General features: G+C 38.4%; 1 protein-coding gene across 2 annotated transcripts; it reads right to left on the bottom strand.

Moving 5' to 3' along the window:
* Positions 1-1,733: 1,733 nt before the first annotated feature.
* jph1a (junctophilin 1a) lies at positions 1,734-27,478 on the bottom strand. Of its 2 annotated transcripts, XM_055151167.1 has the most exons (7): positions 27,417-27,478; positions 26,874-27,332; positions 23,901-24,669; positions 10,346-10,464; positions 4,127-4,857; positions 3,940-4,036; positions 1,734-3,861 (listed from the first exon to the last, which is right to left on the bottom strand). In XM_055151167.1, exons 2-6 carry the CDS (start codon positions 27,250-27,252, stop codon positions 3,956-3,958), a joined length of 2,079 nt encoding a protein of 692 aa, XP_055007142.1. In that variant the 5' UTR covers positions 27,253-27,332; positions 27,417-27,478; the 3' UTR covers positions 1,734-3,861; positions 3,940-3,955. The 2 variants fall into 2 exon arrangements, with proteins under 2 accessions (XP_055007142.1, XP_020781405.1); XM_020925746.2 differs by having other exon boundaries at positions 1,734-3,876; positions 26,874-27,456.
* Positions 27,479-27,608: the final 130 nt, after the last annotated feature.

Here is a 27,608-nt window from a genome sequence, read left to right as displayed (position 1 = left end):
TAAATGCTGTTTGAACGGGAAATTCAATATCTGCCAACATTATTAATCTTGACATAAAGTCTGGAATTCATATAGTAGCTACAGAGAAGCTCCATGTCCCTGACCAGGGGCTGAACACTCATGCCTGTGGAGTGTGTGACAGACACAACAGCTGCTAAATTGTTAAATCTACTTTCAGTCTTTTTACAAGCTGATGATTTATGATTCTGTGCACAATTCATATAGGCTTACAAGATGCAGTACTGGTGTGAAAATGGTGCGCTCTTTCCTAACATTAACATAAAATGTGTCATTTGTCTGGTTTATTCTGGTGGCTGTCACACAGGGATCAAAATGCAACATTTTCCTTTTTATGATTGAGAAGATATGCAGTCATGCATGCTTTAAAAACACCCCCAAATAGAATGGCATATATTTATTGTAAAAGGATCTAAAATTTTATGGGGTTTTACTTCCAGGTGATAGACTACAGTACTATTGCAGTGCAGGCATTATTGGGCACCAGTAGGACAAACAGTTACTATTAATCATGATTAAATAAGTTATGTTCAAGTGTTAATGATGAAAAATGCCTCTAAATAATCAAGCACATAATAGTTTATTTTGGCTGTCAGACTGATAGTTCCATGCTTCCATAACTGATATTGGTTTGTGTAAATAGACCAGTTGAAGCATTTTAAGCTTGCTATGTGTGGCATGGAAAGAAGATAGGCCTAATATTGATGTCTTTTGAAAAACGGGCTTGCTACTGATATGCCAGTCCCTGCTTACAAGCCTTAATCCAATTTTAGAAGCACAAGTGCATTTTAGCCAAGCAGGGACAGTTACATTTATACAAGTGACAACTCATGCTAATTCGCCATAGCAAGATGAGTCGGCGATCTGTGTTTCATTTCTGAAATGTTGTGAAATCTTGTGTAGGATCCATTTACAACCATTATACACTGTGTGACTGAGTGACACTTCTTAACAAGAACATCTGATATTTAACATAGTGAAAAATGCTACTCAAATCTAAAAACACAAAATGTATATGAAAGACTAATAAGGTTTTGGTTTATATTTAACCACTTATAGATGGTGCAACATAACCTTTCCCAGCATGCTCTTCTGTATTAGAATAGTAACTGATATTCTACACGATTACTGACAGGTTGGACTTAAGAACTAGATGAAGTTTTTCAGCATTGAGACAGTAAATGCTATTTCCTACACATGTCATGGATAAAGTAATGTGATAGGTAACTGTCAGATTGGTAATAAACATGGTTATAAATGTAGGTGCTTGTCTGCGTAAATGAGTTATGATGAGTTTATATTAAGAGGACAACTTATCAAAACTCATTGAGTCACAGGGGGCAGAGGGCAGAGCAAGTGGCATGACATTGCATTGCAGATTCCAGCCAGGTGCCGTTGCTGCTGTAACTCGATACTAATCCAGGGTAGATCATCTGTGGAAACAGTACAGGCCGACTCAGGACAAACCAGGACACCTGCCCGAGAGCGCCCACCAGCACCCGCACCGCTCTTTGGTTTGGTGCCCAGGCGTTACCCTCGGGATCTCATTAGGATAAGGTCAGTGGGAGGCCATCCTCATTGCTCAGAGGCCAAATGGAGCTTCTGCAATACAAAGAATTGAACATGAGACCGCAATTTTAAGCGTTCCCCTGAGACAAGTGAAAATCCTAACATCTATCAGTCTCAAAATCCAAGAAGACCCACGAAATAGGAAGCAGTGTTAGTTAGGCATAACATTTTTATTGTTATACACATCTCCAAAGACTTTGCACAAATCAGTGGGGTATCATACGCCTTGAGATATCAAAAGTCACCTGCAGTTCCCATATCCTCAATAGCTACTAAAACAAATAACATCCATTGTTTTCTTTGACAGCCCAAACATAACTACCAACCAGAAATAAAGTATTTTCAGTTTCCACAATCATGTGCATTACATTTTCAATTACAAACAATATTCATATATCCCTTTTCAAAATACAGGTGTGCAAATAGTTAGAAAAATACCAACTCATACCAGATTCTGAATTGTGCTCTGTAAAAATCCATACAAACAGTATAGAATTATCTATATAGTATAAAGGTCTCCATCATGCACTGATGCATCTCGGAAAATAACCCACTAACAGGTTTTGAATCAGTGAATATGGTATGATTATGGCGTATGGTCTTGAACATGGTGGATGCTCTTACAGTGAGTGCCATTGAGACCAATAGCAGCAGGATTTCATACATTAGAGAGAAAATACACATATAAAGTATTGATTTGCATCTACCACTATGGATTCTACTCTGACAAAATTTAAAAGTGATTCTGATGCATGGTGCCCGATTGTAACAACAGTCAAGTTTAGAAGGTAAATTTAACATTGCCCCTTTAAAGCCCTTTTTACAATGAGCAATGGAAAAATACAATGAGCAAAATTAATGATCTAAAATAAAGGTTTTTGTAGTAATGACAGTGTGTCACTTCTTTTTCCATTTCTAAAAATAAAAATATATCATGCCATATCTGCAACAAAGACTACTGCCAGCTACAACTTGAGAGCCGGATGGGAACAATCAAACTCACACACAACTAAATTAAGACAAAAGTTGCATCTTGTTTGCCGTGCCCACTCTCCCTGTTCTCACTACTGTCTCTTCTCTGAGGTAAACAGCTTCACTTAAAGACATAAAGGCATCTCCCCACTCCCCTTCTCTCCCCCTGTACACACCCACCTGAATAAACTCACTGTACACAGGACTGTGCTGAGCCAGTCTCTAAAAAATGCTAGCCATGTCGGGCCTGACGCTAAGCATGAAGCATCCATGTGATGATGAAGCACAAAGAACAAATAAAGAAATTCAAGCCATGTGCTTTTGGCATGTATTAACAGTACAATGACACATGTATCCTTCTTCAATAAATAATAAGACATTTGTTTCATTATTTCACAGAATAAACTTGCCTTTACAGCTTAACAATAAATTTGAAATTAAAATTTATCCACAATATGTTTTATAATTTTTTCCACAAAATAAATTAGACATTTCTTCTTGTATTATACAAAGTTGATTTTTGGCAAAATGTAATAAAATATTTACTTTTAGTGAAAAATAAAACATACATTGCACTTTTATTTATGAACTCAAATAAATATTTGAATGAATGCAATTGATAACAGACATTTCCACTACAAGTGAATGACGCCGGTACCCCACATTCAGAACAACAATGAAAACCTGTTGAATTCATACCATGCATGGGAGTGCATAGCAGTGTGTCCTGGGTTATAGTGGGAAGAGCTTGAGAAAACCATAAGGATGACAAACAGATAAGACTGGATAGTGCTGGCTCTGACTGAGCACATGTGATGGTTTCTGTTTTGTGAATATGAAATTGCTCTGTCCCAAACCCAGCACACTGCAACTGTAGCCCGCCCTCCTCTGCTCCGGCACGGGGCTCACGTCTCCCCATCAAAACGTCAGATGGTAAAATAGAAAGGCAGCTGTTTGCTCCCGTCATCTAAAAGTGCATCTCTGTCCTTTTCCAGCAATGTCCACCGGTCCACCACTTTATCTGCCAAGGCAGATCAGCACACTGCTTTCCCTTAAACTCTTTTTCTTTGTATTTATACTTAAAATGTTTTTATGATCTTGGTAGACAGCTCAGCTTTTAGTTGGGCCAAAGATAGCACTAATTCAGGGACTGGCCTTTTCAAAAGTGGCCCATGCCAGGTGGAAGGCAGCTCCTCCAGTAGTCTCTTCTGCGGATTCCCAAACACTCGGCGGCTTCCCTGTGCCTCACTGGCGCCATTTTCAAGGCCGCTGACGCAACCGTACCAGTTGCCACGGTGCTCACTGCAACACAAAACACTTTCATTGATTACATGCATGAATCATAACTATAATTTAGAAGTTAAAAAGTTAAAAGAATACCTCCGATATTGTATCATCAAGTCAGAAAATGAACAAATATAATTGCAAGGCCAATATTCAGCAGCATTACCATAGCAACAAGAATAGAGTTAGGACCCTGAAAGACAAAACATGAAATATTTATTAAAAAGTTGAAATATATTTGATGACATGAAACAAAAATAAATGTAAAATGTAAATGCTTAACTGCTTCTTCTCCATTTTCAGCAAGCTCCATACTGGCTTTCTTTGTGTCAGCGAGGCTCTTTGGCTTGAGTGAATCTTGCTTCCTGAGTTTTGGGTCACTCTTGCTGTCCCGGAGAGAGGCTGGTTTTGGGAGAGGAGTGGTGACAGATCTGGGGGGCTGTGGGGGCATCCGGGCCAGAGCCAGGGCACTGGGCTCTTCGTCGACATCTTCCTCGGGGTCAGGGGGTGGTGGAAGCCTTGTGGGAGTTTTGACATAATAACTGTGGTACTCTGCATGGAGCTGCCCATTGACAGGGACAGTGGGGGGCTGAGGGGCAGGTGCTGGGGCAGGTGCAGGTGCAGGCTGTTGGACTTTGGCAGGTTTTGGTGGTGCTTTTGCTTGACTTTCGATACCATCAAGTACTGTTGGTCTCTCTTCTTTACTTAACTTCCTGCTGGGACGTTCTTCTTTGCTAGTTTTTGGAGCAATCTTCTCTTCTTTGCTGACCTTGCGGGAGGACTTTTCATCTTTGCTGGTTTTGCGGCTGGTGCTGTTTGCAATCTGTCCCTTTTTTTTGCTGGACTGGGGCGAGGGAGGGGGGGTACCAGTGGCGCTAGTGACGGGGGAGTGCGGGGGAGTGGTGCCTTTGCGGTAAAAGTGAGGAGAATCTCTGGGATTTTTTTCTGGCTTTTCTACTGGGACCTCTTTAATTTCCACTGGTTCTTTAGTCTGTTGCTTCAAGTAGTCCGGCCCTACAAAACACACAAGAAATTTAAACTGGTTGATATACATTACATATTTTTCCTCTCATAAAATTTGATTGAAGGGAGGCTCTAGACAGCTAAAATTGGTAGATATATTGACATGTTTTCCCATTCTGCCCAAATAGCTATTGTAGACATTTCTATTTTATATTCCGGGCTGTCCACCTGAAAAAAATCTGCTGACTGCATGATATACCACAATTCTTGGTGAAACTGGAGTTCAGACAAATAATGCCACAAAAGATTTAGAGCCATGGCCACTATCCAAAAGCCAGATTATCTAAATTGAATTGTATTTTTTATCTGTCCTTCATCTCTTCACGGAACTGTTTAGATTATGTCTACCTGTACAATGAGAAATACTCAGATAAATAGCCTGATTCATTCTTGCTAACAAACACAATTTCCAGGGATTGCACACCTCCTTGACTGATCTCTAAAATGAATTAACTGTTATCAGAATATTATTTTCCCTAAAAGAACTGTTGTCAATAATCACTGTCCAGGCAGAAGACCATAAGCAATAAATGATGGAACAATATTTTTTGGGGCTCAATATTTATCATGGGTACATTGTCCTCGTACTAGTGGTGAACTTATGCTATTGTCACTAAAGTTTTTTTTTTTGTTTTTTTTTTTCAGAATTTCTTACATTCAGAAAATATTTGCTTTAGGTTTATTATGTTTGTGGTTTCAATATTATCATATATCATCAATATTTTCTTTCCATTCAACAATATATCACTCGCCAAAATGTGTTACTGTATATTTTACAAATAATTTTAAATCAAAATCTCAAGAAAAATTCTGTACAAATAAAAGTTAAATAAATACAGGATCACCACAAGGGGATAGTAAAGTAGCAAAAAGGATAATAATATTTTTCTGTAATATTCTGCAAGCTTTAATCTTGAACTTAACAGCCCATCTTTCAGTCTAGACTTCCTTTAGAGACAGATTTTACTGGCACACATAAAAACAAAAACAACAACAACAACAACAACAACAACTCCAAAACAAACTAAACCCTGCCATCATTGCATGGATACCTTCCTTACCCTTGTGTACTGGTCCAACACAAAATGGGCTCAACACTGTCATTTGTACACTGGTCAATGTCAGCTATGGCAGCAGATATTTTAGCATGTGAAGATCCTCTCCTGATGAGTGAGATTTATTACAGAAGTGCTCAGAGAGGAATTCTGCCAGGTCAGCGGGAGCATGTTCTAGGACTCCATTACCCAAAAGGGCCTGGTGTTTCTTTCATCGAGCATTGATCAAGTAAACTTAGTCTGCAGCTTTCTAAAGACAGCCTTTCATATGAGCAGTGCAGCAGTTCTACCAAAATAAACAAATACAGTTAGGGCCCAAAAATCACAGCAATGTAATGTAGGGATGTAGACACATTAATAATAGACCTACAATGAACTAAAAATATATCAAAATAGCATAAAAATACCAATACAAAGTCACAATTTTTATCACGAAAAATGTTAATAAAACATAATTTATTTATAATAAAAACACACACACACTGGAAAAAAAAAAAAAAAAAAAAAAAAAAAAGAAGTATTATAGTAACACAAAAACATCTAATTTTTTTCATGTTAATCCATGGCACATTTTCTGCCCCAGTGAACTTTTAGCCCTCATATATTGGACGCACTCAGCCTAACCCCTCCTGACCTCAATATGAATACTGAAAACAGGGGGGTCCTTCTATAGAGCATCTGTAATGGGGGTGGACATCATATACAGTTATCACATCTGCTGCTTCTTTAATACATAGCACTGGTTTACTGGTGTCTCTGAGCTGGCAAAGAACAGACCTAAGACTGTGTCTCTACAATGATAACAAATCCAGTTAAATTACTTGCAAATAAGTAAAAGGAATGAAGAATTCAAAACAAATTAGTAAGTATTCCAAAGGTGACGTGTCATGATTTGTAAGATTTGGTAAAAGTTGCCAGTCAAATAAGTAAAATATAAAAAAATAAAGTAATAAGAGCTTCCAGCCTGTGTAAAAACAACATCCACAACCTATAACAAGAATTTCAAACAACTATAGCTTTATTACCACAGTTACTTCAAATATGTTCTTACAATTGTGAATAGTAATATTAGCACCACCTAGTGCCAACTCCACTACTAGTTTTACCAGCATCACTACTACTACTACTACAATTCTAACCCCCCGCTCTAACCACCAGGCTGCCAGGAAGCTAGGAATCTGGGTCTCCCCAAAGAAGAACACTTGGACTTTTCCATTTATTATTATTATTATTTATTTTGAAAATTGGGTGTGAGGAACACAAAATTGGCAATAAATTTGAATTTTGAATTTGAACTACTCCAGCAACCACAACCACCACTACTACTACTACTATTACTATTACTACTGTTACTACCTATTACATTGTACATCCCCTATCATATATATATATATATATTTTTTTTTTACAAGTACGCTGTATCATTTACATTTTACAAATCTGTGCAAATGATGCTTGGTTTTAGTATCCTGTTCAGACTGCTATATAAAAGAGCGTCTATTAAGCTGTTCTGTGGGTTGTTATCTCAGCATGTTCTTTGCACTGTTAAATTTAAGATTCATGACTCAATTTGTGGCTCTTTCCATTCTTCTCTGTCCTCCTACTCGCACTGGCAGATGGGCAAAGGGGAGCTGTTATTGTTTGTTCACATTATGTCCAAATTCACATGAATTATGCTCTCATGTGTTCATGCAAATACACTACCTTTTGTCTGTGGCTATTGTGGTTTTTTGTGTAATCTCTGTCTTCCTGTGCGGTTCCCATTATGCAAAACAAAGTCCGGGTTGAGTTCAAAATCACGTGTGTTCAATGTGACAGTAACACTCTGTAATGACAACACTTTAATTAACAGGAATAGGATGGATTTGTAACTACCCTAATTAACCCTAACTCCTAATCCAAACCTTTTAATTTAGTAGTTAGTTATTAAGACTGAACCATTCTTATTGAAGTACATTTTTCGTTGTGAAAAAGAGGACACTTAAGGCCATGAATACATGTAATATTTCTGTCTACTATCAAAAAAGGGGTACTTGGTTCTCATGAGTTTCATGCTGTTTGTATCATAATCTATAGAGCTGTAGAGTATAACAATAGAGTACAATTGTAGTGTACATTGTGGGTATATATATGTGTATATAGATTGTATTTTATAAACTTAATGGCTTCCTCTGATTCCTTAAGTCTACATTGTGACTTTCTGTCATCATATAATGTGTAATTTCTCATATTTGGCTGAAGGAAGGGACAGCTGGTGTGTAGCGCCGCACAGAGCCCTCTTTGTACGTAAGGATTTCAGCTATGTCTCCATCAGATGCATCAGTCCCAAAAATAGCCCAATGAACGTCACCCATAGGCCCGTCCCCTCTCACCCTTGCTGCTCACCCTGCCGGGGTGTTGTATGTAAACCAATCATAAAGGTCAGGGCCCTGGTCCCTGCGACCTGCTGTAGCTTTTGAAGTGCACCCTGCAGAAACAAGTGCTAATCTGCTATGAGTCTGACATGCCAATTACAAACAGGGGTTTAAGACCACAGTCCTCCTTATATACAGGCAGTGTACATGGAGAAATGTACTTGAACATTTGGTTTGGTTGAATGAAAACAAATATCCCAGGAAGCTACAAATAAGGATAAACGTTTATGTGCTTAGTTTTCCTTCCATCCTATAATGATAAGAGGAAAATAACCAATGTATAATGAAGAATCAGTAAGCACACGTGTCGACTCAAGTTATTATTGAATAAAATGCTGCTAGAGTTGTGATACTGTTGCAAACATTCTGTTGCTATTGCAATTGCTACAGCCATATCTATTATTTTATTACTACTGCTACAATGCTATTATGGCTACAACTATAACTACTATTTTAACGGATGTCCAACCATCATATAACAAACACACAATTAGTAATAGTAATATTATCCTACAGAGACACCTGTACCTGTGTAGTGAGGCTGTGGAAAGCGCTTTGGCCACATGGTGCAGGTGCCTGTATGGCTGGACTCAGACACACTTACGCGATACTATGGCTCCAGTGTTGCTCTGCACTGCACTTTATTACGACATCTCTCACTTTCTCATTCATGATGTGACTTATAAGGTAAAGACGCCCCGTGCGGACTTGTGCATGACTGAAGTTTTCCACAACAACAACTCACCACCGGACATCTCTCTCAGCCTGGCACGCTGTCAGTGGCTTAAACCGGGGACATGATTTGAATGAAACCCATTGTCCATCTATTTGTCACCCACTATTTTCAAGTAGCTTCTGGCAAATGCCCAAGGTCAGCTAGATCATAGGGCTAAATATATGTATTGCACAGAGCAGTACATGAAGCTGCTACACATAAACAAACAGAAAAAGTATGGCACTTTCACACCTCCTAAACAAAGTGGCAACATTGTCCATTCATTCAAATTCATGTCTTTGTTTACTGCCTAGTAAATCTCTAAATAAAATGACTATGTCACTCAGAGGTGAAAAGAGGTGGTCTACTCGGAATCAGTGCTTATGTAAAAATAAGTGGTCCAGCAACCAATTCTAATCTACTGTTACTAGGTCTGTCACGATATATAGATGATAAATGATAACTAATTTTGCCACTGACACAAAAACCCAAGACCAGATTTAAACCACAAAACTTATTCTAAATGTACAATATTTTTAAAAACAAAAACACGAGGTGCAAGAATAAAACACTAGTTAGTTTAGATCTGTAATGAGTCATAAAAGTTTTATAGCTTATATATTATATTATAATCACACAAAAAAAATCACAACAGTGCAAAGAAAATGTACACACAATAAATACTGAAACCCCCAAAATACTGTTCCAGCTATCATGTATTGAACAGTAAGTCAGTATTGAAATTATTGGCCTAACTGTTACTACTGTTACACGTAAGATAATAAAATATATACATAAAGAAAACAAAGTTGATTATTATCACATACAATAAATATATATAATTAATCTGTGATGGAACAGTTTTTTCTATCTTAGTATGGCTTGGTGGAACAAGTCCAATTAAATAAATCCAAGGGAGTTAGATACTGTTACAGCAGGTCTCTAAAAACACTGTCCCAATACACAGCATAGACTAATGTTAGGAGATTCAAAATGCAAACAAAGCCATCCTTTATTTTGTTGAAATCGTCCCCAGTAGCCCTGTAGTGTTTTGTTACTATCCCCGAAGAACAATCTGGAGCATTTATCCCCACCACACGGCATATCCCTGACTAGACACAGCCTATGTAAACAGCTCTGAACCAGTGCAAACATCATTGCTCAACAAAGTGCCTGCCTCTTCACTGTTACTAAAAACATGGAAGAAAACAGTGAACAGGGTATAATTCAATAGCAAAGAGATGCCACAAGAAAGGGCTGTCTTGGTTCATTTAATGTATTGTTTTGGGTGTTACCTGGTTGGTGGAAATTCGGGGAGAGTTCTCTGGCAACCGATCTGGCGATTTCTGAGTCGTGCACCGCTGAGATACATGCCTGGTCAGCAGCTTCACTTTTTGTTCTGGCATGGGCTGTTCTGGAGATGCACAAAGAGGAAAAAATTGTCAAAATTTAAGTTAGACATGTATCATTTAAGATGAACAAAAGTCATATTCTTTATACAGGTCACATGTGATTTTTGGTCTTTTCCAGAGTACAACTTGAGTGATGGCTATAACAATATAGGCTTCTTCTTTCTGGAATAGGTTTCTTTCTCTTGTGCCTTAAGACGAAGTAGGGCAATGAGAGGTTAAACAGTAAATAAAATGTTTTGGATGTTGAATTGTTCCATCATATTTGCAACTCCACAGAAATAACATCACACCTCTTCTGGAGATTCAGACTGAAATCTGGACTTTTTCCAAAAGGAGCAAATACACAGCCAAGACCTTATTTAGGGCTGTGCAATTATTCAAATTTAATCAAGACAGAGATTTCACATAGTCAGTTTTATGTTTGGGTTTTTTTAATCAAGAAGTTGACAGCCAATCTTCTGTCTGTAAAAGCATGAGTTTTGCAGTAAAGTCCAGACTATTGAGGAAAAAAAATCAGCATTGTTTAGGTTCAGAGTTTACACTAAAAGCAGCATATAACAGCATAATAAACATAAGTAATATTTGCTCTATTTATTATTAAATAATTAATCATGAATAGATTTTGTGATAAAGGTAAGCTACATGTTATACCAGATGCCCCTCCTTTCATTTATCCAGGCTTAGGCCAATATTTCTTCTGTTTGTTACATAGCCTATAATATATTACAGTGGCTTCTAATTTCAGAAGGGCTAACCTAAACATATGAGCAAAACATATAAAATGAAATTACAAGCTAGATCAAAAGAAAGTGGTGACTGTATAGAGAGAATTTGTAGTAATCAATAGTGATTAGGAACACATGACAGAGCAGAACTGCCCGCTCTGATCTGATGAGTATCACTCTAAATGTTGACAGCTGTTGTGTGGTGTCCTGCCTAATCCCTCTCATCCATCTCCCTCCTCTCCGCCTCTCATCATCGCTTTGCCCCAATCTCCACCAACACAGCTAGTTCATTACTCATGTATATATTGACCCTGCTTTTATTCTATGTAACTGCCCAAGGTCTATCTAAAAGGTGAGTGCTCCAGTAGGCTCCAGAGAGATGGAAGAGATAACCGTAGCTGTAGTTGCCAGGGAAAAGTGTACATTTTAGTTAAGTTAATCGACATAAACTGTTCACTATCCATGGGTTTCACAATTATAACAAATTAGGACTGTTATGATATGAATTCTAATGAAAAATGTTGAAAAAGTTCTAAAAATGTTGCATATATGATGGTCCCAACATATCTAATGTTAAACCAATGGAGATTTTAAGATGTTAAATACTAAATGAAATATATTCAAACCTTAATTATAACTCTTATAAACTTGCTTAAACTTCATCACTTCAATTACAAGTCGCAGCAGACCATCCCTCCGGAGCATTCTGTACAGCACCACACTACAGTATAGACCTAAAACTGCTCTCTTTCAGTCCTTTCAGTCAAATTCCATCTGGTTTGAAATATAAAAATGCGTGAATGAATGAACTCCATAGTGTCAAAGAGATGTGACCCTTTCCTATCCGCAAATAACAAACCAGGAGACAAAGAAAGCCTATTCAATCTCTGACCAGCTGCATGGGCAAATTCCAGTTTAGGAATGTCACACTCCATTGCTCCTTGTTCTTACCTACTAAAACATTCCCGGTCACTTATTTACCGTAGACACATACTACAGCAACATAAAGACATCTATTTTGGAAAGGTGTGAAGCGTGCGGTTGACTGGAAGTAGAGGCCATAAAATGCACAGAGGGATACTGAGGCAGGGACTTAAGAGTTCTGTTAGGGTTAGGTGGAGATAAGAAAATACAGGAAGCGGCGTACACTGTTCCCAGATAGGACAGATAGGATATCTGGTGGTGGGCAGGCAGAGAAAAGAAGGGAGCAGAGGTGTGATGGAGCTGGAGGACAAGAAAGAGAGTGTGGAGTGAGTGAGAGAGAAGGAGAGAGAGGAAGGCAGAGGAAGTGTAGGCATGTGGAGTGGAGATAGACTGCTTTAGAATCTGTCAAAAGCTATAACAGTAACAATGTGTAGTATAGGCCAGGTTGTCAAAATATATAGATATGCATTTGAAGTATCAATATTGAAAAAAATCATATAAATAAGACAAAATTAGGCCTTTTGAACTGATTAACTTTAGACTGATCGATGTAAAGGTATAAAACAATATTAGTTGGTAGAAAATCACAATTAATATTCATTACGGTATCTAAATTAATATGGAAATACATACACCGACATATGGAACTCCTCCCTCCCTCTTGAATCTCTTCTGGCCTCAGGACATGATTGTGTTACTTACCAGATCATAGACTTTGACCTATGTGCACATTTGAGTTTGTCTTAAGTTTCTGCGCATAGACACCATCTCACAGAACGAACACCACCCTACAACACTGCACTGATTATAAAATATTTTTGGACTTGTAATATTTTAGGTTATAATACTAGCATTCCAATTACTTCAATTACTTTTAACATACTATGAGTGTAATTAAAGTTCAGAACTGTTCTAAAGCAGCAGCTACTACTAAGCTTATTATACCAAGTCATTATTTATTCACTAAATGTTTGAAAGATTGTTTTGATTTGGGGAAATGCAAAACAACACCTGAGCCACTGCACTCCAGTAAAATCAGTGCATTTGAATTGACCATCTGCTTACATAAGCTGTAATACATGCAAATGCTACAGACCCGCATGAAAAGGGCAGCTTTGTTTTGACACTGCAATATGTTTTGAAAAGATAAGGGATGAGGACAAGAAATAAAGTTTCAAAATGCAACAAGAGAGAGGACAAGTGAGCTACTGGCCCTGTGCTAGGTATTTCAAATGCTGAGGTAAGCATCGCTCCTTCTCTAATTTTACTGTGGTTTAAGTTTCAGACCAGCTCCCTCATGCTGTGTACTGCATCCTCTGTAAGGCTAGTCCCCAGTACTCAGCATGTGTGTGTGTGTGTGTGTGTGTGTGTGTGTGTGTGCGTGCATTTGTATTGGTTTGCATTGCAGGGCCAGCTTCAGTCCATCACTCCTCAGCCTGCCTGTCCTTGCTATACTCTCCCTCACATGTGCTGACACAGACCTGCTCCACCCCCACTGCCTTTCACTTTTTTCATCTTCGTCTTCCTCACCATCACGCCCCTCCCCTGCCCAAATCGCTGACCACTACAGTATACAATAATGAGATTGAAGGGACTGCTTTCGGTGCCAAACACTCAACAATAGTCTTTGTAGAAGATAAATCGTACAGTGCTGCAGAGATGGATTAGAGCAATTACTTCTGAAGTTTTCACAGCAAAGACCACCTCAGAAGTGTTAGCTTTCAATTATGGGTGGTCACAAAAACATTTTTCTCATATTCATCAATCTTGACTAAAACGTTTTTTAATATTAATTCCCTGAACATAAATATTTCATATTTGCCTTGCTTTGCCTTTTAACACAAAAATAATTTAAACTTCACTCCAACATTCTCTACATTTACCAAAACCACAACAAAACCTATAGTACTATTCAAAATAAATATTTGTATGTATGTATGTATGTATGTATGTATGTATGTTTTATTTGATAGGGGCAGGTATATACATTACATTACATTATTATGTAACATACTACACCATTTAAAGCCAAGGCTAATTTGCAATGTTGATATCCCCTGCAACAAGCTATGAGTTTTTCCCTACACTATCATATCATGTTAAATTAGCTCTATGCTTGTTGTCTCCCATGTCCCTCCATTGAAAACCAGATTGCTGCTAATTCGGGTTTACTCAAGCGTAACTAACACCATTAGCGGTTAGCTAAAATTCACACTGAAATTATGCAGGAAATTTTCTCGAGTTGACGTCTGGGCTCATGTAACCAGCGCTGGCGACAATAGCTGCCAGGGAATGAGGATTTAAATTGGAAGAGGGCAGCTGGTTTCGCACGATAAGCTAACTTTATCCACAAGACATAATGTAGCAGAGGAAGTATAGGCCTATAATGAGGATGTTAGGAGTCGCTCACGAGAAAGAAGCTTAAGTATTTCTGATTCCAATACCCATTTTAAAAACATGTCCAGAATAATACAATAACATGCAGGTTTGTAGAGTGGCTTTGAGCATGCACAAAAGAACCAGTGATTGACAAGTGCTGCTATGTGATTGGATTGGACATGACAAGACAATATGGTAAACACATGCAGGCTACAAGCAACAGCTAAAGGGGAGTGGAGGAAGACAGAAGTGGCATTGATGATGAGAGAATAGAGCTGTCAGAATGTGAATAGAAGCTAAGGGGAAAGACTACTCTAAAAGCATGTGAGTACTACAACACTGGCCTTATATATTTCTTATAAAGTCTTTATCTCACTTAGAAAGCTTGGGATTTGAGAACACTTCTACTGCGTGCTTGCAAATGACTATATGAAAATACATTTGATTCTATATACATTACTATACTATATATTAACTCAGAATGTGTGGTGTTTATATGTGTATACAGTAAGAACGTTAGCGTGTGACACTGAATCCTGTGCTGAGATGGTCCCTCTGTTTTTGGTGCAGGGTAAAGAGATGCAGGCCTCAGCTCTGTGTTCTTTATGTCAACACGAGAATGAGCCACAGCCACAGCTGAGACAGTTATGACAGCAGAGGGAGGGCAACAGGGACCGTCAACACGCTCAATCATATAGTCAATAGAGGGTGGTAGAAAGCAGTAGAAATGTAAATATTGTAAATATAGTGTAATATTATTTTTTCCATTTCTTATGTAATTTAAAAGGAGTGTAAATTCAGAGCTCTTTCAGGTGCACACAGTCTCCTTAAATACAGGTGGCAGCTGGTTAAAGAGACAGAGGTCAGACGAGACCTTATGCAAAGTATTAGGCTCCCCGGGTTTTAAGTTTCCACTTTCCAAATGTATATGGGATATATGTGCTACATAAGGCAAACTACCACAAACTATTGAAACATTATTGGTGTGCATAACTTAACCTTAAACTTAAGATAAATTTAGAGGCTTTTTGCCTGAGTAAAAAAGACATTTCCTCACAAATGGTGGACTAATCTAATTTACATATCCCTCAACAGAAAGAATATGTGGTTCAAATTTGCATACAATTTGAAAACACCCTGGGTGAGTGGTGCCATAATGAGGTCTACTGGGGCCGAATGAAAGCCCGCTCTGCTCCCTGTCATTATATAAAGAAATCTCACAGTGAAGTGGTTAAGTAGCTCTAAACTATTGTGAGACTGCAATAAAGGCCTATGTAAGTTGAGGTTTATCAGCAGATGATGTATATCAATAATGAATACACTGCAACCTGTCATATTCAAATTTGTTCATAATTTGTTAGTCACAACCTCAAGTGTTGTTCTTATAACCTGCAGCTCTATGACATTTTAAGATAAGATTGTCTCTTCTGATGCCAAAGAAAATCAACAAATGGCTCACATGACAACCATAATGATGAGGCTGTAACCATGGTAACCACTAGACACACTCGACCGAGCTGTCCAAACAGACATCTGGTCCATATCGATGAATTTGTATAAGCTTCAAAACTAGTCTGAATTATTTCACAATTTTTAAAATAATTATTTCATAGATTAGATGTAAATATCATGAAGTATCTGTCCCAGTATGGTAACAGTAGTGTCCATATACTGTGCATGAAAGGGATTTTACTGATTTACAGCCAAGGCCCATTAACACATGTCTAACTTGTCAGCAGTTCAATAATTAGCAATATGATATAATTAAATGTTTTGGGGAAAAAAGAATAAAAAAAAAAACAAAACACAAAACTTTTTTTTTTTGACAAATATGATGTTTTTCTCCCGAACTATTAGTATTATAATAAAAAAATATGTCACGAATGAAAATAAATACGATTAAGATAAAGGCATTTCCATTTATAGTAAGATAACAACAATCCAAATTAAGCTATCTCAGTGTTTGTTACTTCACCACAACGACCAGCTCTGAACCTGTAGTAAAGGTCAGATTGCCTGGCAACCACTTGAGCTTAAGCGATAGTTTTAATTATGGCCTGCGCTCTCGCTTCTCCAATCTCCTGCACTATTCATCCCACTGTCTGCGTAACACGCAGCACACACATAATAACAAACACACAACCATCAATTTCCTTTTCAAAGCAAAGCCAAAAGGAAGCATTAGAATAAGGTTACATCTGCCAGCAGCTCAAAACTATGATGCAACATTCACACAATTAAAGGGCCCATGTAATGCTATTTTCTGATCTATGTAATTATGCTGCTTCCACATCAAAAACATACCTGGAGTTGTTTTGTTTCATTCAGCATGTTTAATACACAGATCCTGCATATTTAGGCTGAGTTTTTCTCTCAGAACAGAAAACACTCTGTTCCACTTTGTGATGTCATGTGGTACTACAGGAAGTGCTCCACAGTTTACTGAACTAAAGGTACAATGTAGCTATTAACTCGAAAACTACTGCTTTATGACATCACAAGGTGGAAAAGAGCATTTTGATCTTTGGAGATATAGACAGACTAATAATACAGGATTACTCAAACATGTGTGAATGAACCAGACAACAGTTTTTGATGAGGTAATGACATTCTAACATGGTTTAAAGCTCACAAGAGTCCATTTTGTGTAAAGCACATTGCACAGACTGTTATCATTGTACCAAGTTGTGAAGCATATAATTTGTTTCTATAATATGCACTTGTTTCAATAGCAGCCAAACATAATATGTGTAATTACTGAAAAGTGATTTAATATTTCTGTAAAACAGACTTATAAAATGTCACAGTGAATCTATAGCATCATGTGTGAAAAAGAATATGTTAAAAATCACCAGTAATACATCTGAAATCAAATTGGTGAACATCTGGTCTGAGTGTGATCTCCTATAACTGGACACTCAGGGCAGCTGCAAGGATGGAAAATCTCACAACGTTGCCTTGAACTTTGCCTTCAGGTGCAAGTTTAAATTCCCATAAAATACTACAACCCCCTACAACAAAACTATCAACATTCACATTGGCTGCAGTTACAAACACACAATCAAAATCAGATTATTATAAAATTTTTGGAGTTATAAAAGTATTAAAATGTCATGTAAACAGCAAAATCATATTTTTTTCTTCTAATCATGGTCTCCCTGTTTACTCAGATCACATTTTGAAGTTTGCATATAATTTAAATAATCAAAAAGGTCATAAATAATCTGATATTGGTGTGCATGTAATCATAGCCACTGTCAGCCCCATTATAGGAGCTGTACCAAATGAGACTGCTGTGTCCTATCTTAATGATGAACTAATTCTAAAGCAGTTTTGTCATCCGTGACAGAAGAAATAAGACTTGTGAGCTATGAGCATGCTAGTGTTTTACTGTACTCTGGGATCTGAAAGTTGAGAAAAGGACTTACAAACTAACCACAGTAAATAATTCGCTTTTTAGATTCTAGAAATGTATTAGGAAAGTGAAGAATAAGGTTGGATGACGTTTTTAAGACAGTAAAAATCAGGTACACTGGCTTTAAACATTCTTACATATTTTACTGTTATAGTAGATTTATTCTCACATTTATTTCACCACATTACACGTCTACAATTGCAAAACCTCATTTGAGATTTTTCCCAAACGCCTCTGATTCCCAGAAGACCCATGTGTGAGGTAAAATCTTCGGAGACAGAAGTGCATACTGTGTATCTGCTCGTTATCACTGCACACGAGGAGGGTACTCAAAATATTATCCACTCTAACTACTATTAAGCAATGGTATTTGTGCAATTACCACAAAGAAGTGACAAGCAATGCATCACACTCAGTTTGATGAATGAAGATGCTATATTGTATTCCAATTCATGGATTCCAGTTTCCTGTTAATAGTTCCTTACTTTCCCCTTTTAAAATATACATATATATTTTTTATCAAAAATCTATGATAACAACTGATAATAAGCACTTTTACATGACAGTCCTAGGCTATATTCTTCTTAACATCCTTGTTAATCCATCACTGCTCAAAGTAGCAAAGCTTCCATAAAATGTACCAGTCAGTCTCTGTAATGATCCCTATTGTTTGTCCACACAGATGGTACGTTCTTGTCACTTTTCACGCCAAGAAACTGAACAAACTGTTTCAGATTGTGCTCTCTTTCAATTGAATTTCTTGCAAGTTAATCATCAAGTTTAAGTCAAAGTACACTGGCCTTTTTATAGTTTTATTACATTTGTATGTTACTCCTATTTGGGTATAAGCATATAAGGAAATGGCAAGGAACAATGTTGTAATGTGTTTTATTTTATATTAGTCACTGAATAACTATTTTTAAATATTTATTTTTTTCTTGTATACAAAGGATTTCAGAGGAACAGAAAATGGAGCGGTGACAATGGTTTAGTTGGAATTGGACATGGTAAGCAACAATGAGTCACCAACGCGGAAAATTCAAACTCCGTTCAGTTTAACAGTGTGCGGGCACTTCAGTCCAGAAGTACAATAATAAATTATAAATGCTATATTTTCAAAATAATAGTATTATGATTGCTGGGTACACTTTAGCTATTTAGCCTCTATTGTTTTATATATTTTATTTATGTATTAATTTATTTTCAAAAGCAGGATATAACAGTTATTTTACCTATAAAACTAGAAGTCCATTTCCACCTTTAGACTCCATAGGGCACAACATTTTGAATTCTCAAATGATAGATCAAATCTACCAGCTGTCACCTGATAAAATGATAGCGCAATGGAGACATTGCAATAAAGTAGTTAGTGTAATTGGATTACACAGTAGTACATAGAAAAACTTTATGACTAACACATGATGCATGTGCCATTGCATCAGCTCAGTATTTTTAGCCAGCCCTATGCACTAGCTGGCATTCAGAGACATGAATGTTACTGGTAGAGATAATACGAGGTGCATGTGGGGGCGTCTCTGCAGGTTCATGTCATGTGTCATGCTCCAGTGTTCGATTCTGTCAGCTGTTACGTCACAGCATCAGACAAATATGGTGTCCACAGTTAAATATACAGTATGATGTGGTTATCTTATTTAGCTCTGTTCATGGCTATTTACCTCATCAATTATAACTACTGTAACCCTTCTAATATGTAATAATATATATAATATGGAATTACCTTTTAAACTAAGTTTAGCTTTGACTGAAACTTTGATAATTATTTTTATTCTATTTTTTCTCCTTTTGTCAAAAATAACAGAATAAGATGCTTCATGAACAGAAAGCGTTACTGTTTTGGCATATTTTCACTATAATTTATAAAATATACTTTTAAAAAAAATGGACACATCAATAATGTGTGTTTTTTTTGGATATTATCCTAGTTTAAAGAAAGCTCATTTAAATTATCCATGAGGCCACATGTTCTATATTTCCCTACAGCCCTGTATGCATGGTTGTGGTTGGGGCTATTCACTCCCATGCAGTGTGCTTATAACTGAACAGAAAGGCCAGGTGCTGAGTGGCTGAGGTCATCCACAGCAGGTGCCAAACAAGCAGGACCTGGACCCACATGCACCACACACGCTGTGTTCCACTGCCAAATGGAAGCTCATATCTAAACATACACCTCTTTGTCTCTTTCTGTTATATTTGTCTTCTATTTCAGTTCACATTCGAACTGCAAGATTAATCACAACCAAATCAAAATAGCTTTTTTTTTTTTATTTATTTAATATCGACATACCAATTTCATTAGATTAGACCAGATACATTGATATATATATATATATATATATATATATATATATATATATATATATATATATATATATATATATATATATATATATATATATATGTATGTATAAAATGTTCAAATTTGTACAAATGAATATTCAAATCAACACAATTAGTAACTCGCAGAGGCTGCAATTTTTGAAGAACTTCCTCCCCAAACAACAAAATATCTTGTCTTAATCTGCATACAGATGCTAACCCTGTAGTTTAGATCTGTACAAACATGAACTGTGATTCTTGTATTTGTTTATCGGTCTTTTTGTCAGTTCTTCTGGACACACTTACACATTTAAAGTTATAACATGAACCACAAATCTAATCAATTAAGCTTGTCAGAAAATTATCTATTAGATATTTTTCCCAAATCAGCTCTGGTTCATACAGAGCACAGAGGATGGGATGAGGAGATGGTGGCTCCTATATCAGTGCTGGGATGAATATATTCCTGGCTACTGCTGATAAGCCAACTGATGCCTTGCCTTATTTAGTCAGTGCTCCGTGCAGAGCCCCCCACACTGGATATGTTTGTCTGTGCGGTCCGAAGTGAAGATAGGTGAGGTGTCCCTGTGTAGTGTGACATGCTCTGATTAAGCACATGCGCGTACAGCACAGAGGAGCACGTCTGAGTATCCTGGAGTGTGGGCCGCTGTGGGCTAGAGCCAAGGTCCAATATATCAAGTTGCTAAGTTTCCCTGCTGAGTGCAAAAATTAAATATAGGGAGGTTTATTTGAAAGTTAGATGAAGTGTAAAGCTCATGTTTTGAAGGATTGACAGGCCAAAAGCACACTGTGTAATTTAAACATCAGAAGCCAAGAGGTAAAATGCAGACTTCTTTCAGTTAGTGAATCATGAGTTTTTTGTGAAAGTATTTTGGTCAGATACCTGATAAGATATGGTAGAGATTTTTCATAGTTTGGGAGTTTGCCACTTAGCTCTGTCATGATAACAAATGCTGAAGTAAATAAAGATGATAAAGGATAATTTTGAAAGTAATTTATGCCACTGATGCAATAACCATGAAGCAGGTTTAAACCACAAAAAATATTTTAGATCTACAATATTGTTAAAAATACAATAAATAAACAGTATCTAGAAGTCATAGAAGTTACTAATTCAACCTTTTACGGCTTAAATCTACTACCTACTGCAACGCCACCTTTTTAATCGACTAATCAATCAGCAGGACATGTTTTTAGTCAACCAAGAATTTCTTTAGTCGACTACAGCTCTAATATTCTGATAACATTCAAGTCTATGTAGGAGTTACAAGCATTACAGTACATTATATAATATATTTTATCTCTAATCCAGAGTCACGTTATTGTGTCACTAGTAAAGAGCTTTATAGTAAATCTCAAAAGTGAACCGTACACTTATCACTGCCCACAGACCGACAACACAACGGCCACTCTCAAACATACAGTGTATTCTTTACAGATAAGGACCACAGACCATTGAGAGAGGGAGGATGCAGTTAGCTATCTACTGACATAACTCCACCTTAGAGAGCGATCATGCCTCTAATACTCATGGGAAATACTGTGTGATCCCTCTTTATTCTACTCATTTCTCAAGACTCCTGCTCAGCAAATCCTCCATCACTGACAGACTGATCCAATCCATTTCTCCATCTCTATCTACAACGCTCTGCCCACATCCTCTTTGGTCCGCTGGTCACATGACTAACGCGATCAATACCAGTGGCTTTTCTCTTTTTTTCAGCTAGGACTGTATAATGAATCTTATGTAACGTGCAGTGTGCCATGCTGTTCAACAAGTTTACACGATTAAGTGAGAAAAGGGATTGTAAGAACGAGCTGGCAAGCAAAACAAAACTTAAACCACAAAGTCATTTGATTTTACACTATCCAGCAAATACTTGAGAGCCGTCAATATTATTTCCTGACCATTTCGCATCATGCCACATGTTGTTTTCCCTGTGAATTTAATCTCTCTTATACATTTCAGCAAAAACAATGCTCATTCACTATTTCTTTCAGAATATTATGCTTTCCAAATATAGACCCTTAACCCATCCATTGATAGAATGCTGCCTGACGTCATCATAGTTGTTTGCCTTTCTCTATGACTGCCGTATTAATACTAAGTTAAATCCAACCATTATGTAATGCTCCATATCCTTGAAATGGCCAGAATAAAGCCTCTACTGCTTTCCACACACTAGATATCATAAAAGGAGCTATTATTGTTTCTCAGCTGCACAAGTGAGAGGTTTGCTTAGATGTACTAAATCAAGTTAAATGTTTTGTGCCAGATCCTTGCCTAGGGAAATGGAGAGAACTGTGTTAGGGAGGGCATCAGGTATAAAATGTAAGTGCAAATCACTGCTCTTTATACAGACTACTATAAAAAAGACAGTGAGCTTTCTAAACAAGTAATATTGGCATTTCCTTTAATTATATAGTAAATATATCTCACCAAGCACACTTTTTGCTGTCTATGAGAATGAAAGTTTCCAAAATTATGGCTCCCCGTCTCTATAGCAACTGCACATCGTCAAACCTGTTGTTTTTTTCCCGTAGCACAGTTACTGATGTACAACATAGTGTGTGGGTCACAAATCCAGCGTTACTAGTCCAGTAAACATGGTTAAACTGTTGTAGATTAATATTTGATTCACATATATTATAATATGCATTTATCTGGATCAAGAGATGTTCAAAGACATCGTATTACTACTTCAAAAATAGGGAAGACAAAATAGTCTTGATACTGCCACTCATGTTATTTTAATAATTCCCTGATGCCCTGAAACCAGAGGATGTCAAAGTGATGCTGCATTCCTGACAGGAGGGGGAGCTTTAAATAAAAAGGTCACGTCTCATCCACCTGTTGGAGCAGATGCCACATCAGAGCGGCACTTAGCGGGGGGCACTGCTATCACGAGACTGAGTTGGCAGGAGAGCAGGTATTCCTATACTACTTATGCATACAAACTCGCAGAGACACACAAACACACACACATAGACACACAAACACACACACATAGACACACAAACACACACACGCACACACACACACACAAGGATGAGCACTCTCCTTGGGAAAGACGGATATGAGTGGAGAGTAGAAACTGTGGATCATCTCTATTGCCACACTGAAGCACTGACTGATGAAAGGAGGCTAAAGGGCAGTGCTGTGGTCCTCAAAGTCCACTTACACAAGATGAGCCTGTGTCTGACTTATGTGTGCAGTATTCACACCAGACATATAGAAGTGGGCAATAGGGCTGTAACTGAATAAAAAAAATTGTGGTCAATTAAAGGCCAACCATGTCCATCTAGTCGACTAAAAGTTTGTGTAAAGGTAGAATAAAGTCACAAATCACACCTTCTGCTTTTGGGCCTTTTACATCTAATAAAATAATTTGCTGACTAATAAAAGGTTTGATTACATAAGACACCATTGACTAAATAAACAACTAAATGCTTACATCCCTAGTCTTTCTTCCAGATAGTATTAGGTCTTAAAAGAAAGCAAAATTAACATGGTCATCTATGAAATGTAAACATTTCCACGTTGCCAATTGACTGTAAAAAAAATAGATAAAGATAGAAGTAGAGAGGTTAATTTTTCAGTATTGCCCAACACTATTAGTGAAAATGAATGCAATACCTGGACGCAGCTATTTCCACCTTGCTCCTGGCGATGGCGGCTGCTCTCTGCGCCCCCTCTACGGCCCGATCCACCTTTTCTTTGGTTTTGGGGTTCTTAAGAGGAATCAACTGCTTCCTTATTCCACGCACCAGGACATTGTTTTTGTACTTCCCCTCTTCTTTAGTGCTATCAGGAAAAACCGTGCACCCATAACCATGGCGCTTATTATTTAGCCACTCCCCCTCATACTTCATCCCGTTGGACCTTTCCGAAACACCAAATCCGTTACGCTTGTCATTCTTCCACTCGCCCATGTAGCTCTCGGTGGTAGTGGCGTCCACGTGATCCTCCAGAGGTAGATCTTCGTCGGCTAGCTCCCCGTCTCCAATGGAGACAGTGGAGTTGGCATCACTGGAGCTGATTCGGCTCATGGTGGCATCGCTGCGTGCTGAGCTGCGTTTGCTGGAGATGGAGGTCCTGGAGTCAGACTTGCGCAGCTGTCGGAGGCTGCCGAACAGGGACCCCCGGCGGAAAAGGCCCTTCTTTTTACCCGTCACAACCTCCGAGTCCGAGTGGAAGTTGAGGACGAACCCGCCGCGGCTGCCTGTGGGTGTGTCCCCTGGAGAGGACAGGTCATGGAGGACGGTGCCGTTGCTTTGCTCAGAGCGCAGAGAGGCCATGGAAGTGCGCAGGGGGGAGCGGATGATAGTGGCCATACCGTAGGGGACACTCTGACGAACACCATAGCCATGTCGCATCCCACCCATCCACTGACCCTGATAAGTGCCTGACGAAATAAAGAGGAAGAGTTAGGGTTGTGCATTCATTACAAAACCAAAGGATGAGACAAGGTGAAGACAATGCCAAGGTTAAAACATCTGAGTAATGGATCTAAACTCATCTCATTATTTAGTATCCCACCATCATACACTATTGACTGTACAAAAATGTGTCCTCTGTATTTCACCCATCTTTTAATATCCCTGTCAGGACCTCTTGTCCTAGACTTGTTCAGGACTACCTAGCAGGAGGACTGTAGTGCATAATTTAGGTTACACGTACTGATATCTGTTTTCTTACTGATGTCCTATATTGCATAACTAGTAGTGCAATATGAAGCATGCCTTGATTCCTAGTCTAACTATTTGCTCCATTACAGTGAGTTCCAGGAAGAGGAAGGACAGCACACGCTTCCAAGACAACGCACAATCCACACTTGGAATGACAAAAGCAAAATGAGCATAGGAAAATGATGTGTGAATATTGTTCTTGGATTAACTACATTACAGGGAATATTACAGTTTACTGCATATACTTTTACACTGAAGTATAAAGTACTTAATCATCTCACTTTTGCACAGTCACCAGGCCCCCAGCAGCATTGCATTTGTCAGCATAATGCCTCACGAGAAACACAAAAGAGACTGTGTAGGGGCAGCGCACAGTTAGTATATAGACAATAATAAAATTTTTTGTTTGCTTTTTCCCTTTCCTTGATGTATGGTATGCACTGATACCAGGCATTAGTTGAGATGGAAATCACTCTATTTCCAAGTAGCTGAGAATAGGAAAACATCTTTATCCTTCACAACAGGGAGCAGGGTGAGTCATGAGTGGAATTATTCATTAATTATTATATATTTATCCACAACAACACAACACAACACAATAGAAGCTTGTGGCTGTGCAATATGGCAAAAAATAAATAAATAAAAAAACATCATAGTGATTAATCTTGATTTTCCTTTTCAAAAACTAAATAAACTTAACTTTAACTATTGAATTCATGAATATTAACATTATTTTATTCCTCCTGTATCCAAACTTCACTCCATACCACATCTTCTCACTGACAGAGAATTGGCTGTAGACCTCTCAGTTCTAAAGGCCGACGCATTTCACTGACATTTAGACAAGACTGCAATTCAATCTTGATTAAAATTTTATTAAATGCCCAACCCTAGAATCTTGTATTGGAAATAAAGTCAGTTCAACACTTGTGACTACTACAAATAAGATATAATGGTCAGACTAAAAAATAAAACAATTTAAAAGTCAAGGTAGTAGTGCATAGGAACGAACAATTTGAGATTAAGAGGCTGTCTCTTTACTGCAGTTCAATTTGGTGAGCGGGCAGATCAAGTTCTCGTGATGTGGCACAGTCAGATGGCCAGATGTTGAGCAGATCACTGAGATCACAGACTCTAGTGACTGGAAGCCTCATCTGTGACCAAGGCTTTTACTCTGCACCACGCGGCCGCTGTCACTGCTGCTGCTCACATAACTACCACTGTTTTATAACCACAAGTCGCTATCAATTAAGTGATTTATTTTTATGAATGTCATGTATTCAAGCTTTATTACAACTGGAGATGTTTGGTAAGTGAATGGTGGTTTCAAATGTGTAAACTCAGGTGATAATGTGAACAGACTTGGATCAGAAATAATTTGTTTGCTCCTATTTCCACTTTCCCTTTGGATGAGGCACAGAGCCAAAAGAGCTGTCAACTGGACTCTCCCCTCCCACAGTCATATGAGAAGTTGCAGTGAGAAAGGTACTGAGACATCGAAACTAGTCAAATCTATACAGAGTTTTTCTATGATATTACAATTAAAAGTCCCCAATTGAAAAAAACCTAACTTCACTTAATTCAGAAGTTTAGTCTTTTTGGTTGTGTTGTGCATCTACAACTTTAGACTTCTATAAGATTGTTTTTGATGCAGTTACTCATAGACTGTATGCCTACACCCCACTGCAGCATATGCTTGGTGTGTAAACACACATTAAAGTGAGACACTGAGCGTCAACTATACCATTCCATTCAATTTTAGAGTTGGGGCAGAGGTAAAAGTCATGCTGTAAAGATATGATTGATCAAATTACGCAGTGTCCAGCACCAGCTTCCTATCAGATGGCAAAATGCATCATCACAGTTAAAGAGACACACTCAACTTAAAAACACTGGCTAATGTGATCGTTGCTCCTCTTACCTCCATCTCCGTACGTCTCAACGCCGTACCCGTCCTGCAACCCATTGCTCCAGGTGCCCTCGTATCTGGCAGGTGTGTTGTGACTCTGCCGGATGCCGTACCTTCCTTTAAAGCCGTGACTCCACTCGCCCTTATAGACCCACTTGCCTTTATTCTCCACGCCTAAACCATGCCGTTTGCCCTGAGACCAGTAGCCCTTGTAGGTGTTCCCACTGGGCCAGGTGTACACGCCTACTATCTCAAAGCCGTGCGACCAGGAGCCGGCGTACTCCCCCTGGCCCTTGGGTCCGGTGCATATGCCGTGTCCGTGGGCTTTTCCATCTTCCCAACCCCCGCAGTAAGTGCCGCCGTCGTCGAAATCAAACCGTCCGCCCGTCATTCAGATATGAACAAGACGCAGCTCACCAGGAGCGCACAGAACACGGGTGTCGCTCGGGTCCAATTTGGAAACGGTGTTGACTAAGAAGACAATAGATGATATGATAGTCTAAGCATTGTCACAGAGTAAGTGTGAGGGATGCTAGTGCTGCTGGTGGTCGTTACCGGAGGCTGCTGCTCGTCTCCCCCCGCTGCGCCCACTGAGAGAGCGGTACAGACAGACACAGAGCCGCCGCTGAACACAGGCTCCGGGCCAGCGCCGACGTCACACTGCAGACCACGCCCCTCGCATCTCCTCAACCTCAGCCTCATTACAACAGGACACCGGACTTTACACCATTCAATTAACAAAAGCAG

This window comes from Boleophthalmus pectinirostris, unplaced genomic scaffold (genome assembly GCF_026225935.1).
Source record: "Boleophthalmus pectinirostris isolate CB_2022bp ecotype Guang Dong unplaced genomic scaffold, ASM2622593v1 HiC_scaffold_15, whole genome shotgun sequence".
Classification (NCBI taxonomy): domain Eukaryota; kingdom Metazoa; phylum Chordata; class Actinopteri; order Gobiiformes; family Gobiidae; genus Boleophthalmus; species Boleophthalmus pectinirostris.
Note: the sequence above shows the minus strand (reverse complement) of the source record. Positions and strands in the feature narration are given on the sequence as shown.